The following is a 15,952-nucleotide window of genomic DNA, read 5'->3' as shown; positions in this document are numbered from 1 at the left end:
TAGCGCGTTTGAAGAACCATGTAAAAGAAAACACAATGGCGGCATAATTTTTTTTATTTATAGTAAATTACAAAAAGCCTAATGATATAAATAATATATACATGTTACAGTTAAGTCCAGAATTATTTGCATAGTGACAAGTTTTGGCATTTTAGCTGTTTACCAGAACATATTGAATATACAGTTATATAATTAATAGGGGCTTAAAGTGCAGACTCCGCTTTAATTTGAGGGTATTCACATCCTAATTTGAGAAAGGGTTTAGGAATTACAGCTCTTTAATATGTAGCTGCCTCTTTTTCAAGGGACCAAAGGTAATTGACAATTATTTCAAAAGCTAATTAATGGGCTGCATGGGCTATTCCCTCGTTAATCCATCATCAATTAAGCAGGTAAAATTTCTGGAGTTGATTCCAGGTGTAGCATTTGCATTTGGAAGCTGTTGCTGTGAACCAACAACATGAGGTCAAAGGATCTCTCAATGCAAGTGAAACAGACCATCGTTCGGCTGAAAAAAATTAAGAAATCCATCAGAGAGAGAGCACAAATGTTAGGAGTGGCCAAATCAACAGTTTGCTACATTCTTGAAGAAAAAGAGCGCACTCGTGATCTCGTAAACTCCAAAAGGCCGGACGTCCATGGAAGACAACAGTGGTGGATGATCGCAGAATCCTTTCCATGGTGACGAAAAAACCCTTCACAACATCTACCCAAGTGAAGAACACTCTCCTGGAAGTAGGTGTATCAGTATATAAGTCTACCATAAAGAGAAGACTTCATGAGAGCAAATACAGAGAGTTCACCACAAGGTGCAAACCATTAATCAGCCTAAAAAATAGAAAGGCCAGATTAGACTTTGCCAAACAACATGTAAAGAAGCCGCCCAGTCCTGGAACAGCACGAAACTAAGATCAACCTGTACCAGAATGATGGGAGGAAGAAAGTATGGAGAAGGCTTGGAACGGCTCATGATCCAAAGCGCACCACATCCTCTGTAAAACATGGTGGAGGCAGTGTGATGGCATGGGCATGCATGGCTGCCAAAGGCGCTGGGTCACTAGTGATTATTGATGATGTGACTGAAGGCAGAAGCAGCCGGATGAATTCTGAAGTGTTCAGGGTTTTACTTTCTGCTCCGATTCAACCAAATGCAGCAAGGTTGATTGGACGTCGCTTCACAGGACAGATGGACAATGACCCAAAACGTACTGAGAAAGCAACCCAGGAGTTTTTTAAGGCAAAGAAGTGGAATATTCTGCAATGGCCAAGTCAATCACCAGATCTCAACCCGATTGAGCTGCATTTCACTTGCTTAAGATAAAACTTAAAGAGAACCTTTCACCTCCCCAAAAATGTGCAGCTGAGTGCAGCATGTTATTGGGAGGGCTTCAAAAACAGTCTCACAAAAAAAAAAGAATCCTAACTATCTCCGTTATTTATATATCGATGTCGTTATATTTGGCGCCCGATATGTAAATAAGCCCCTGAACAGTCAATGGGGCCTTTCTTATTAGCTAAAAGGCAAGGGGGCGGGATGTCTCCGCTCTGACACTGTCCAATCAGCTGCGGACAGTGTCAGGGTGGCTTGCGGTGAGTTCCCTCCCACAAGTACACACACAAACTGTGTGTTCGTGCTGCATATAAGCAGCCTGTGTGTGTTCTCGTGGGAGGGAACTCACCGCAAGCCGCCCTGACACTGTCCGCAGCTGATTGGACAGTGTCAGAGCGGAGACAACGCGCCCCCTTGCCTTTTAGTTAGTTAGAAACACACCATAGACTGTTCAGGGGCTTATTTACATATTGGGCGCCAAATATAACGGCACCGATATGTAAATAACAGAGATAGTTAGGGTTTTTTTTTTCGTGAGACAGGGTTTTTGAAGCCCTCCCAATAACATGCTGCACTCAGCTGCACATTTTTGGGGAGGTGAAAGGTTCTCTTTAAGGCAGAAAGACCCCCAAACAAACAACAACTGAAGACGCTGCAGCAGAGGCCGGGCAAAGCATCACAAAGGAGGAAACCCAGCGTGTGGTGATGTCCATGGGTTCCAGACTTCAGGCAGTCATTGCCTGCACAGGATTATATAAAAAGTATTTAAAAAAAACATTTTATTTATGGTAATGTCCATTTGTCCAATTACTTTTGAGCCCCTGAAATGAGTACAAAAATGGTTGCAATTCCTAAACATTTCACAGGATATTTTTGTTCAACCCCTTGAATTAAACCTGAAAGTCTAAACTAAAATTGTATCTTAGTTGTTTCATTTCAACTCCAATGTGGTGGCAGCAAAGCCCAAATCATGAAGATTGTGTCACTGTCCAAATAATTCTGGACCTAACTGTATATGTATGGAAACATTATGCCATAGAAAATATACTCGAGAAACCAAAAACAAGACTTCACGCAGCATCACAAATGCACAGAAAATAAAAAAAGTTGTGTCTAGTAATGTCGTGAGGCAAAAAAGGAGCAACCTAGCGTCTTCCTTTAAGAAGTTACTTAAAGAGGCTCTGTCACCAGATTATCAAACCCCTATCTCCTATTGCATGTGATCGGCGCTGCAATGCAGATAAGAGTAACGTTTTGTTTTTGTTTTTTTTAAACGATCATTTTTGGCCAAGTTATGAGCAATTTTAGATTTATGCAAATGAGCCTTTCTAATGGACAACTGGACGTGTTTTCTCTTATTTCCAACTGGGCGTGTATTGTGTTTGTAAGATCTGCGCGTGTTTACTTGTTTTACTAGCTGGGCGTTGTGAATAGAAGTGGATGATGCTGAGATATGATGCTGACAAACACTTCTATTCCTAACGCCCAGCTAGTAAAACAAGTAAACACGCCCAGATGTTACAAACACAATACACGCCCAGTTGCAAATAAGAGAAAACACGCCCAGTTGTCCATTAGAAAGGCTCATTTGCATAAATCTAAAATTGCTCATAACTTGGCCAAAAATCAAAAAACGTTACTGTTATCTACATTGCAGCGCCGATCACATGCAATAGGAGATAGGGATTTGATAATCTGGTGACAGAGCCTCTTTAAGCTCTTCTGACGTGTCTGTTTTAGTAAATACTTGTATGTCCCATGAAATAACAATTCTAGAGCATCTTTTCTTTAAATCCTGCATTGTACTGTTGCTCTGTTATTCTTCCTAGAAATGTATGAATTAAATTGATAACCGGGCGTTACCATTCTCCTTCAGTCGAGTGTGCCCCTACATAGTCTGGCGCTGTCCAATCAGTGTTGTCAACACCCAGAACGGTAACACCAAGTTATCACATAATTCATACATTTTCAGGAGGAATAAGAGCGGAAAAATGCTCCAGCATTGTTATTTCATGGGAAATCTGAGTATTTAGTGATGTCAGGAAGAGTGACCGCTTTTGTGAAATCCCCTCTTTCTAAGAATTTTCATATTGGTTTATCTAAACATTGATCATTTTCTTGCAATAATCTTTTTAAATAAACGACCATTCGGGTTTTGAATTCTTACCACACGTATAAGGGTTAATCCTTGATCATTTGTATAGCTCAGCGCAGTGGGGTCGTTCCCTGTAAGGTAATGAAGCGATATTTCTTATGTGAAGTCACGAGCCCAAGTACAAGTTAATATTTTATATATCCACCTCGTATAAAACGCTGTGACATCCACAAAGCTTATCGCTCCCCGTGGTAACCAGATCTGGGTTTTGGCAGGATTAGATCTCGCTGAATAGGACTGAGATTAAAACACTTGTATTAATCCAGTAAAACGCGTCTGTGAATTTATGACGGCGTCCAAATAAAATCCAAGCGCTTGCGCACACTTAGAGAATATTTATTGAGTAATACACGGAACCTTTTTATTGGACTTTTTCTCGTTCTGTGCCTTATCTGCTTACACAGAGGACTTCTCTTTATGTCATGATAAATCAATTGAAATGTTGTGAACTTGCTGGAGTTGATGCCATTATTGCTCAGTAAAACTGCCAGCGCTGTAAACTAATATGCGTTTTTATGATTTACACAGGATGTTTATTCATATAAGCAAGTCGGAGTTTCTTTAAACAGAATATTTACGGTCAATCCCAAAGGAGAACTCATTCAGGAACATGCAAAGACCAACATCTCCTCGTGAGTATCTGTTCCATTACATGACAGACTAGAAGATTGCACTTTCAGAGCACAGTGGCGCAGATTTATCAGGGCATTGAAAAATATGGCATTCAATCCGGACGCCATATTTCTGAAGCCCATCACACAATTTTTTGACATATATACGAATGTTTCTGGGAAAGTAGATATGGATTTGCGGACACTCCGCGCCTTAGGCCTAATTCACAGGAACGTCTTTCACGTCAGGGTGCTGTCCGTTTAAAGGGTAACTGCATATTCAAAAAACTTCTGACTTGTCAGAAGGTTTGATTGGTGGGGTCTGAGCACTGAGACCTCCACCAATCGCTAAAACTGAGCGGCAGATGCGCTCCATTGAGCCACTTGGTTTCTGATTGGCTTTTCTTGGAAAGCCGAGCAGTTAGTGTCTGGGCTCATAGACTCTCTATTCTGCCACTTAGTTTTAGCGATCTTGCAGGGCCAGGCTCGCCCATTGAAGTCTGTTGGTCATGGACAGCACACGTGTGATAGAAGAAGAAATGCAGAGAAAAAAATAAGTAAAACCAAGACGTGCTTACAGAGGAGAAACACGGATGAGAAAAACAGATGACACGGAAACCACACTGACGCAACAGTGACAGCCATATGTATGAAAAAAAAACGCCCTTTATTTGGGGACGCAAATCGGACAAGTTCGTGTGAATAAGGCCTTACTCTTTTAATTTATCAAACTTTCTGACACGTGTCTTAGGACCTGTTTACATCCGCGTTCACTTTCCAGTGACTGGTTCTGTCTGAAGTTTCTGCCAGAGGAACCCATCAACGGAAAGGCAAATTGAAACCATTGCTTCCGTTTGCAGATAAACTATGCAAAGTGCACTGAAATTTTCTCACAAATTGCTCGTGTCGTACGCCAAATTTATTCTGTATTTTAGACATCGTTTTACAGTTTTGACAACTTCCTTTGCGCAACATATTGGTGTATATGTTCTGCAGCCATGAGGTTGTCAAGAATTGAAATGTGTCTAACGTGCCTTGTGAGTTGTACCAAAATTATGTTGTGCGTCTTTTTGATAAATCTGATTCGAAAACGGTATTGATGAATCTCCAGTAGACCTAATTTATTAAAGCTATAAAAAAAAGAACTGGTCTTGTTGCCCATAGCAACCAATCAGAGCTCCGCTTTTATTCCTTAGCTCTGGAAAAATGAAAGCTGTACTGTGATTGGTTGCTATTGTCAGCAAGACTAGTCTTAAATGAGACACGGAGTGGGTTACACATCACATATCTTATATGTCATGTAGATATTACGTCTGGTGGGTGGGATTACATCCGATTCACTGCACAAGGGGTCAGAGGTGCCACTCCCTTATATTTTTTCTCATGGCCTACATAACACTAACATATTCCTCAGTGCCAGAGGCATAACTTAGAGCTACTGGGCTGAGATACAATTTTTTTTTTTTTACGGGGTCTGACGTTTCTGTGCCTTTTTTAGAGTACTGGTAGTACCTTATATCTCAGATCCTGACTTTGACTGCGCCCCCTATAGTTACTTTTCTGTGAAACATTTCACACAGATTATAGTCACTATCATCAGTACTTGTTTCCAGTGGGGCCCACAATCTAACTCCCCTATGACTGACACACACATGTACACACTAGGGTCACTACTTTGGCAGGGGGGTACACACAGTGGCGGATTAAGTAGACCATGGGCCCTGGGCTGTTACCCATAGTTGGGCCCCCCTTGTCCACCGCCGCCCTGTAACTATTGTTAACACTTCCTTTTTGTCCAGGCATTAACAAATGGGTGTTACTACTCCCCTTGTCAAAAGGCTGTGTCCCCACATACTGACAGTCTCCAATCATCGCTGACAGTATCGCACCGTGTAGGGACACAATCTCCTGACAAGGGGAATAGTAACACTTATTTGTCTATCAGTCCTGGACTGCACAAAGACTTTGTTAAATACAAGGATTTCCTATAATAAACATGTCAGTAGAGATGACAGATTGTCTATAAATCTAGTGACTCACAGGTGACGACGTAGTTTTTTTCCTCTTCTCCATCCAGTCCAGACTTCATGACGACTTTTCCCGGCCATGACCCATTTCTGCAGAATTTGCCACTCAGATGTCTTTGGCTCCTCACTTTTCCAACATTTCCACACCTATAAACAAAGATAATATTATCATGGTGCCACACACTGTGCCCCTAAATATAATAGCACCAAACACTGCGCCCCTGAATAAAATAGTACAAACACTGTGCCCCTAAATATTATAGCACCACAGACTGCGCCCCTGAATATAATTGTGTCAAACACTGTAGATAGCACCACACACAGCCCCCTGTAAATAGCGCTACACAGTCCTCCCCCTCTGTAAATAGCGTCACATAGCCCTCCCCCTCTTGTATATAGTGCTACACAGCAATCCCCCTTAGATATAGTGATACACAGCGCTCCCTTCTATATAGTGCTATACAACAATCCCCCCTCGTATATAGTGCTACACAGCGTCTCCCCCCTTGGACCTGCAGCTCTTGTAATTGCTCAGTATAATGTCCCCCGTAGCTGCCCCCACAGTATATTGCCACCCATAGCTGCCCCCACAGTATAATGCCCTTCATAGCTGCCTCTACACAGTATAATGCCCCCATAGCCGCGACACAGTATAATATCCCCATAGCTGTGACACAGTATAATGCCCCCATAGCTGCGACACAGTATAATGCCTCCATAGCTGCCTCTACACAGTATAATGCCCCCATAGCCGCGACACAGTATAATGCCCCCATAGCCGTGACACAGTATAATGCCCCCATAGCTGCGACACAGTATAATGCCCCCATAGCCGCGACACAGTATAATGCCCCCATAGCCGCGACACAGTATAATGCCTCCATAGCTGCGACACAGTATAATGCCTCCATAGCTGCGACACAGTATAATGCCTCCATAGCTGCGACACAGTATAATGCCTCCATAACTGTGACACAGTATAATGCCTCCATAGCTGCGACACAGTATAATGCCTCCATAGCTGCGACACAGTATAATGCCCCATAGCTGACACAGCATAATGCCCCATAGAGGTGACACAGCATAATGCCCCATAGCTGACACAGTATATTGCCCCCATAGCTGACACAGTATATTGCCCCCATAGCTGTGACACAGTATAATGCCCCATAGCTGACACAGCATAATGCCTCATAGCTGACACAGTATAATGCCCCATAGCTGACACAGTATAATGCCCCATAGCTGACACAGTATAATGCCCCATAGCCGACACAGTATAATGCCCCATAGCCGACACAGTATAATGCCCCATAGCCGACACAGTATAATGCCCCATAGCCGACACAGCATAATGCCCCATAGCTGACACAGCATAATGCCCCATAGCTGACACAGCATAATGCCCCATAGCTGACACAGTATAATGCCCCATAGCTGACACAGTATAATGCCCCATAGAGGTGACACAGTATAATGCCCCATAGAGGTGACACAGTATAATGCCCCATAGAGGTGACACAGTATAATGCCCCATAGAGGTGACACAGTATAATGCCCCATAGAGGTGACACAGTATAATGCCCCATAGAGGTGACACAGTATAATGCCCCATAGAGGTGACACAGCATAATGCCCCCATAGCTGACACAGCATAATGCCCCATAGCTGACACAGCATAATGCCCCATAGCTGACACAGTATAATGCCCCCATAGCTGACACAGCATAATGCCCCCATAGCTGACACAGCATAATGCCCCATAGCTGACACAGCATAATGCCCCATAGCTGACACAGCATAATGCCCCATAGCTGACACAGAATAATGCCCCATAGCTGACACAGCATAATGCCCCATAGCTGACACAGTATAATGTCCCATAGCTGACACAGCATAATGCCCCATATGTACGTACCTAATAAATAAAAAAAACATAATTGCTTACCTATCCCGGTTCCCACGACGGTTGGGGATGCGATGCTTCTCCTCCTCTGCACTGTGCTGTGAGTGACTCCGTGCAGGCAGGCGCGATGACGTCACTACATCGCGCCTGCCTGCACCGAGCCGCTCACGGCAGAGTGAATGCTGGAGCGAGGCTCCAGCATTCAACCCAACTGAATCTGCGTCCTGCAGACGCAGATTCAGTTGGAAGCAGGCAGCGCGGCAGCTAGCAGCGCTGCATAGTTTTTTAAGATAGTGTGCGGTTCGGGCTGCGATGGGCCCCCTGGCAGCCTCGGGCCCCGGGCGACCGCCCGAAACGCCCATATTATAATCCGCCATTGGGTACACAGGAATTATAGGACACCATAGCAACATTTAGAATGGGTCCCATCCCCACTGAGAGCTCTGGCAAATGTAGTTTAAGGTGGCGCAAGGTCAAAGAGGTTTTCCCACAAACACATGTATACCCTATATACAGGGTAGAGGTATACACGTGTGATCTTTGGGGGTCTGACCGCTGGAATGGAGCGCTGGTACGCATGCTCGACCAGCGCTCCATTCACTTTCGATGAAGTTGCTGGAGATAGCAGTCCCAGGAGTTCACTCCCCACACTCATGGGTCTTGGGCACTCATGACCCTGTCCCCGTTCACCAGTTGTCCTTTTTTGGATCACTTTTGGTAGGTTCTGCTGTTTCGGAAATACTTTAACCCAGTCGTCTAGTCATCACAATGTGGCCCTTGTCAAAGTCGCTCAGATCCTTATACTTGTCCTTAATTCCTTCTTCCAACGCATTAACTTTAAGAACTGACTTTAAGAACTCGCTTGCGGCCTAATATATCGCACCCTTTGTCAGGCGCCATTGTAACGAGATAATCAATGTTATTCATTTCACCTGTCAGTGGTCTTAATGGGAGTGATGGATGTTGGCACCTTGGTACATGAAATATATTAGTAAATTGCAGCAGCTATGATTTCTCAACCATTCCATATTAAACATTTTCCACAGAATTTTTTTTTATAACAAAAATAGTTTCTGGTCTAATATTTAATTAAATGTCAATCTCTGGATTTGGTCACCTGTCAATTCAATGCAAAAATAGCAGAAATCTAATGATCACATAAATTGATTAATCTTTTTCACGTTTTTTAAAGTATGTTTCTTCAGAAGTGATCTCTGCTAATAATAACGCTCAGTAATTATAGGATATATTCCTCTGAAATCTATGCGCAATTTAATTTATTTTTGGGCTAAGCGCTAGTAACATATACTTAATATTGCTCCATTGTGTTTAACATTTAGCAGGATTTTACCTCTACATTTTATCAGCTTTAGTATTATATTTATTAGAATGATAGCAATGGAATGGATCACGTTATATAGCCTAAAAATGAAATGATAAAAGGTGGAGATTCACTTTAAGACCGCTGGTCCTGCATAGTCCTGGTCCTGTTTTATTCTCTGTTCCCCGATCCACTGCAGGAGATGGGGTGTGTGTGTGTGTGTGTGTGTGTGTGTGTATGTGTGTGTATATATATATATATATATATATATATATATGTATGTGTGTGTGTGTGTGTGTGTGTGTGTGTGTGTGTGTATGTATATATATATATATATCTCTCCCAATTCTGGGACTCACTGTACATTTCTTGTCTTTCCAGTTACGTTCGGCTGTGTGAGGTGGTGGATCACGTCTTCCCTTTGTTAAAAAGAAGCCATTCCTCGGATTTTCCGTGCTCAGACACTTACAGTGATTTTACTTATTGGAGAGAACCTTTAATCCCATTTGAAAACCAAGATATACACCCTACAGCTTCTTGAAGAAAGATCTTTACTTTATCTGCTACATTTCAACGTCCAGAACGTTATCGGCTGCACCAGTCGGGTGGGAAAAATAGTAAAATACTAATTTTGATTGATGTAATCCAGCTGGGATCGCTTCTTCTGTTTTCCGGGAGGTTTCTATAGAATTGCGTTCTACAGAGAAATGTATTGATTGACATATGTGCTTTTTACGTACATGGCTGGAGGGCCGTGTACTGTAACACTAGACTGCACCCCCGCCTCCTAACACACGAGGGTTCCCAACTGAGAAAAGAATCCAGGCTATGAAATCCTGCAAAGTGAGGAGACATGCAATTAAAATCCTCCTGCCATTGCTTTTCCCCTGTTCCCCTGCCGTCCTTGGATTTAAAGCTCATGTTAAAGTGAATTGAATTCGATCAGGTTGCAATGCTAGAGTATATTTTTATTAGTTTAGTTAACCCTTACATTTACATATCCATAAGGTTTGATTTCTCCATATTGTACCACGGGTTGTGATGGATAGGCCACAGAATTGAAGCCCGGTGGAGAGGAGGTGTGTCCTGTGGCAACCAATCCGATTCAAGTTAAAGCTTTTGTCAAATTGGTTACTGTGGTCAATTCAACCTCTATTGCTCTTCTGTATTTTTCATGAGCTCGGAAAACCCCTTTAATAGGGGCATCTATATGTGTCTGAATGCTCACCAGGTGATTCCACCGTAGATCAGCAGTAATTATTTTTCATTTTATCTATCCGGCTCTGTACAGAATCTCTGTTTTGATGCTGCCAGGGCTTGCTGTGGATGGGATTACCATGTAAAGGACTACAGGTCCCATGATTCCTCTTGCCTCATACAGACATTGCCTCTATTTACAGCTGCCTGCATGCCCCCCTATTACAAGGTGTAAGGTAGTGCTGTAATTACTCACCGTCCGCTATGGAGTCACTGCTCTACTGTTCTGCTGCTCACTGGCTCTGCACTATCTGCTGTCCAGCATATAAAACACCATCCCTCCAGAGACGTGGAGGAAGGGGGGAGAACAGGGGGCAGTGGCGTTGAGGCATGTGATGTACGTATGACATCCTGTACTACAGGGTAGGGGAAAGCGGAAAGCATAACCATGTGCTCCGTGTATGGATCGTCACACAAGCAGTAGATAAATACCAGGAGCCTGCTCACATGACTTCATGTGAGAACGGCATACAGAGACATTTCAGCTACAGACAGCACATTCATAAGTGTCTAATCCTACTGCAGCTAAACCATTTACACACCATTTTATAAAGATCAGAAAACCCCACTAAATGGCCCATTGTTATTCCTCCACTAGCCACTTCTATTTTAGGAATAGATTAGCGTATACAGTGGATATGTTTGTGCACAGCTTAGGCCTCGGTTACACAGCCACAAAGATTTAGCACCCAACCACTGGACAGGTGATCATAGTTAGATAATTGGGGGGTCCGAAAGCTGGAAACATACTGAATGCTAGAATGGGAGACCCTGGTCCTCCCCCATGCAGCGTTCATTCTCGACCACTTTATCCAAACTCACTTTTGCCACGGTTGGGGGGGAAGGCAGGATCCGTCTTGCATGTCACCTGTCCATGGACCAACAAATCCAGTAATCCACAAATATGAACATTGCCACAGATATTTTTTGTGGCCATCACATATAGAGGTGTTGGTTTGGTTTCTCTCCTCCCGTTGGAAAACATCCAGTCCTGTGTGTATGAACTTACTGGTACAATTTTATACAAAGCAAGACTGGCATCAAGTGCCCCTGCAGTAACACAGCACTATACGGCAAGACGGTATACAGGGTACATCCTCCACTTGTTTATGCATAGCAACAAGAGAAGTTTAACTGTGGAGATCGGGATAAGCTGCCATTGAACAGTACATAATCCTATTTCTGGTTCAAGCCCTCACTCCAACTGAAGCTCCAAGATGGCGCCTGTTCTTTGCATTTCATTAAAATGGATCACACCAAAAAGATTTTCCTTCTGATATGAAGAAAAAAAAGCCACGGGTGAAGCGTCTGCTTTCATGTGTAGTGTAATAAACACATTTGCCTCCAGATGGCGCTCTCCTGCGATAGACATTTACCTCACTGGCCCATTGGTCAGCTCTTCTCAGAAGGTTTTCAGTATCCATAAAAAAACATATTCATGAGCATTGAATTTTCCCATGCAAAAATATCATCCCAACTGACGCCAGATGGCGTCATTCACACACTACCTAGACATATATAATATGCAGGATTCCATAGGACCCTTGTGGAATATTATGTGGACTATTTATTCTTTCTATGAAAGAAAATCAAGGGCCGCTTACATAGTAATGCTGGTTTCTGATCAACAAAAAAAAAAGAAAATGGTTTCTATTCACCTATATTCTCATCTCTATTTTTTTATTGTGTAATTGCGGAGAGGATGTATTGGGGTGCAACCAGTGTTGTGTTTGAATTGTGTCCGAATATGAATAATCGGGGAGGATCACTGGGTTTACTGTGATGATATATTATTACTGGATGATTTCATGCACTTAATGTTTGAGATATATATATATATATATATATATATATATATATATACTGTGTATAATAGCACAAAGTGAAGAAACGTTTGCGTCTTAAGGATTGATTTGGGTTTGGCTTGTAGGTGTGTACAGACTGCGGGGGTCAATCACAGTATTTTGCCCATGGATAAAATTCTCCACCGACATTACTATATTTTATACTTCATATGGGTTTGAGCGAAATATTGTGGCTTCATGAGGATCAAGATAGTAAGTCAAGATCAGATTGTTCAATTAAGATGTCTTTAAACTTCATATTAGACAACTATAATATGTGGATATATTGATGTAGCAGTGCTGAAATTGTTATTTAACTCTTTCAGTGCATGAATTCTGATAATGCAGTGCTGTGTGTGAATATAGAGTCCTTGTGGCTTCTAGTACGGACCCGAAGGCACTATGGGGAAGATTTATTAAGACTGGCGTTTCATACGCCAGTCTTACTAGAAAAATAGCGGGAGTAAGATGCGCCTAATTTATTAAGTGGCGCACGCCTCTTGTTAAATTAGGCACGTCTATGACTGTCTGTGCGCCTGAAAGAAACGCCGGTCTCTGGCGTAAATTATAGTAAAACTGTCTGGATGCGTCTAGCCATGCCCCTTTTGCTAAGCCTAGGCCAATTTTTGGAAAAGTTGCACAATATGCGCTTTTTGATGCATTCGCAAGTGATCAATTCCCACACTGCGGATTTTCAACAACTCTCGAAAAAAAACGTTCATAAATTGACCTTGGTTTTTTTCAGTCACAGCCTGTCCATGTATGCTGTGGAATCACTGCTCTTGTGTTGCGGGTTTTCAATGGGGTGCTTAAACCCGCAACAAAGTGGTATGCGTTACGACATTTGCGGCGGAAAAAAAAAGAAGTTATACTTACTCAAAATTCCCTGCTTCTTCTTCTCCAGTCCAGCCTCCTGGGATGACGTTTCATCCCACGTTACCACTGCAGCCAATCACAGGCTGCAGTGGTCACATAACCTGTAACGTCATCTTAGGAGGCCGAATTACGCACCGAAGAGAGGGTAAGTATAAAGATTTTTTATTTTTTTCAGCGCTTCTCTCCACAGCACAAATTCCACCTGAAAAACTGCACCACATCGTGGCGCGGTTTTTAGGACGCCATTCCCTGTGGGGTTCAGGGCGGATACGCTGTGCAGCTTGAACAGGGCGTGATTTATTTTTGTATGAATTCGGAGGTATAAAGAGGTACCATAAGGTCCCACACCCCTGTGGTTGCTGTTTTACGGCACCATACAACCCTGAGGTTTTACCTTGCCATAATATAATAGTTTGCATAAGCCCTATACCGAAGATTACTTGAGGTCCTATATAAAACTACAGAGCCAAGTGACCCTCTCAGCTCAACTACATCTGTGTGTATATATATTTTTAGATTTAAATATTCTCAATATAGTTATTTTTGCCAAATTGGTACAGCCGAGTATTTTAGATGCCGAGCTTGCATTGAGTTACTTAATATTTTGTAATCGAAGTAAATATTAATGCTCTAATGTTTTTCGTTTGTTACATACACTCATCTACTTACTCAGTTTAGCTTTTTTACGGCTGCTGTAGAGTTTTTGACGGTGTAATCAATCCGCACTTATTCTAAATAGATTAAGTTGTGTTACCCTAAAACCAGCCATACACCTTGTGATTCTACAAGAAGTCGTAGGGAAATCTAAAGTTGGACGGGAATTCCTATACGAGTCCAAATTTACACTAATGACTGTAGACGGATCACATGGGGCGTGTTTTAATCATGTACTTGCTTCGCTGGGAATTCGCTTTTGAGTAAGGCCACAGGCTGCGGTTTTGTTGCAGTGTATTGTTGCGATCTTTGGGAAAATCGCGTTGAAAACGCTACGTGGAGCTTTTTATTAAATATTGGTGATTGGATAATATTAGGACATCATTCCTAGTCCCAATTGCATTCACCATTGACCAGGTCGTAACTGGTTAAGGTGCAAAAGGTGATTTTTGGACTCTAATGCCACCAATTTGACCATGTGCTGAAGACCAGATCTCAACCAATTTGACCATGTTCACATGTAACCAAAACGGACTAAGCCTCCTGTTCAGTGGCAAGATATGCCGAAGTGGTCCTGACCATTATGGTGATGACTCTTGGTCTTTAAACATTGAGTACCTGTGGGAAATCTGTGGCAACGTAAACTCCAGGTCGTTCTGAAATGGAATACCCATGAAAAACAAGTAATCGTGTACGCAATTTGTTGCACCTAATTTATTTGCTGCTCCAATGCATATTAAAAAAAAAAAAAAAAAAAAAAGTGAAGAGACTTTGCAAATATTTTTGATTTGAAAAAAAATCCTACCGTTTTGTGTACACAGCTCCTATACAGAAGTATCTGTTTCCATGTTTACAGACTACAAACAAACCTAGGTCCTGCTGTCTGGTGTTACTTCATTCTATCAGCCCCTTCTACTTTCTGTAATGTTATCAGGGTGAGACAGATGAAAGTTAGTAATACATGACTGCAGGATCAGGGTTTGTTTGTAATCTGCAACTGCGGAGACACATATTTCTGCATAGGAGCTGTATACACAAAATGGTAGGATATTTTTAATGAAGACTATTTGCACATTTCCTCATTTTTTATTTTCGATGTATTGCAGTAATAAAATAAAAATGGTTGCATATCCTTTAATGATAGAAAAAAATGGAGTTTGGCATCTGGTTTTCAGTAGGGACAAAGATCTCCCTAAATTAAATAGTCTCAATTTCAATGACCGCAAAATTCTACGTAGGAGTTAAACGTTCTCATGAGCTCTAACGTCTCCTGTGTGAATAGTGATTTATCTTGGGAAATAAGTCGCTGACAACAATGTCACTTCCTGACACCTATTGTTGTAACTGTGCGTTTCGAGTATTCAGTGGAGATCACGTTGGTGTGTAGGCTGTGTAAGAATTATAATAAACTGTAATAAATGAAAATTGGTTGCAAAATTCTGTCTTGTGTCTTATTTCTTTGAGCTCGTTGTATGAGATGGCTGTTTTCAAACGGGAACATGACCTATATTAGATTTATGCTAATGACTTTCTTAATGCCCAACTGGGCATGTTTTAACTTTTTGACCAAGTGGGCGTTGTGGAGAGAAGTGTATGACGCTGACCAATCAGTGACCAATCCGCGCCATACACTTCTCTCCATTAATTTACTCTGCACATAGTGATCCTGCGTTGCTCACTATGTGCTGTCACTTACTCACACATTAACGTTACTGAAGTGTCTTGAGAGTGAATGGACATCACCTCCAGCCAGGACGCGATGTCTATTCACAATCCCGACACTTCGGTAACGTTTGTGTGGGACTTAATGACAGCAAGCGTGATCTCATATTTAGAAAAATGCACATAAGTTTGCAAATAATAAGTTATTTTTTTTTAAAACAAATCACACTAGTTATCAGCAGCAAAGAGCTTATCAGGCCTCATGCACACAAACGTGTTTTTGTGTATGCAATTCATCCACAAAAATGT

The 15,952-nt window shown here is 42.1% G+C and overlaps 1 protein-coding gene across 4 annotated transcripts in view; it reads left to right on the top strand.

The window, feature by feature from the left end:
* The window catches only part of LPIN1 (lipin 1), a 121,215-nt gene extending 105,797 nt beyond the window's left edge, over nt 1-15,418 (top strand). For all 4 annotated transcript variants that reach the window (XM_075861095.1, XM_075861094.1, XM_075861096.1 and 1 more), the window contains 2 exons: nt 4,014-4,117; nt 9,732-15,418. In XM_075861095.1, coding sequence (XP_075717210.1) covers nt 4,014-4,117; nt 9,732-9,891 — 264 coding nt within the window. In that variant the 3' untranslated portion in view covers nt 9,892-15,418. The remainder of the gene's footprint in view (nt 1-4,013; nt 4,118-9,731) is intronic.
* The last annotated feature ends 534 nt before the right edge of the window (nt 15,419-15,952 follow it).

This window comes from Rhinoderma darwinii, chromosome 4, assembly GCF_050947455.1.
Source record: "Rhinoderma darwinii isolate aRhiDar2 chromosome 4, aRhiDar2.hap1, whole genome shotgun sequence".
Lineage (NCBI taxonomy): Eukaryota > Metazoa > Chordata > Amphibia > Anura > Rhinodermatidae > Rhinoderma > Rhinoderma darwinii.
Note: the sequence above shows the minus strand (reverse complement) of the source record. Positions and strands in the feature narration are given on the sequence as shown.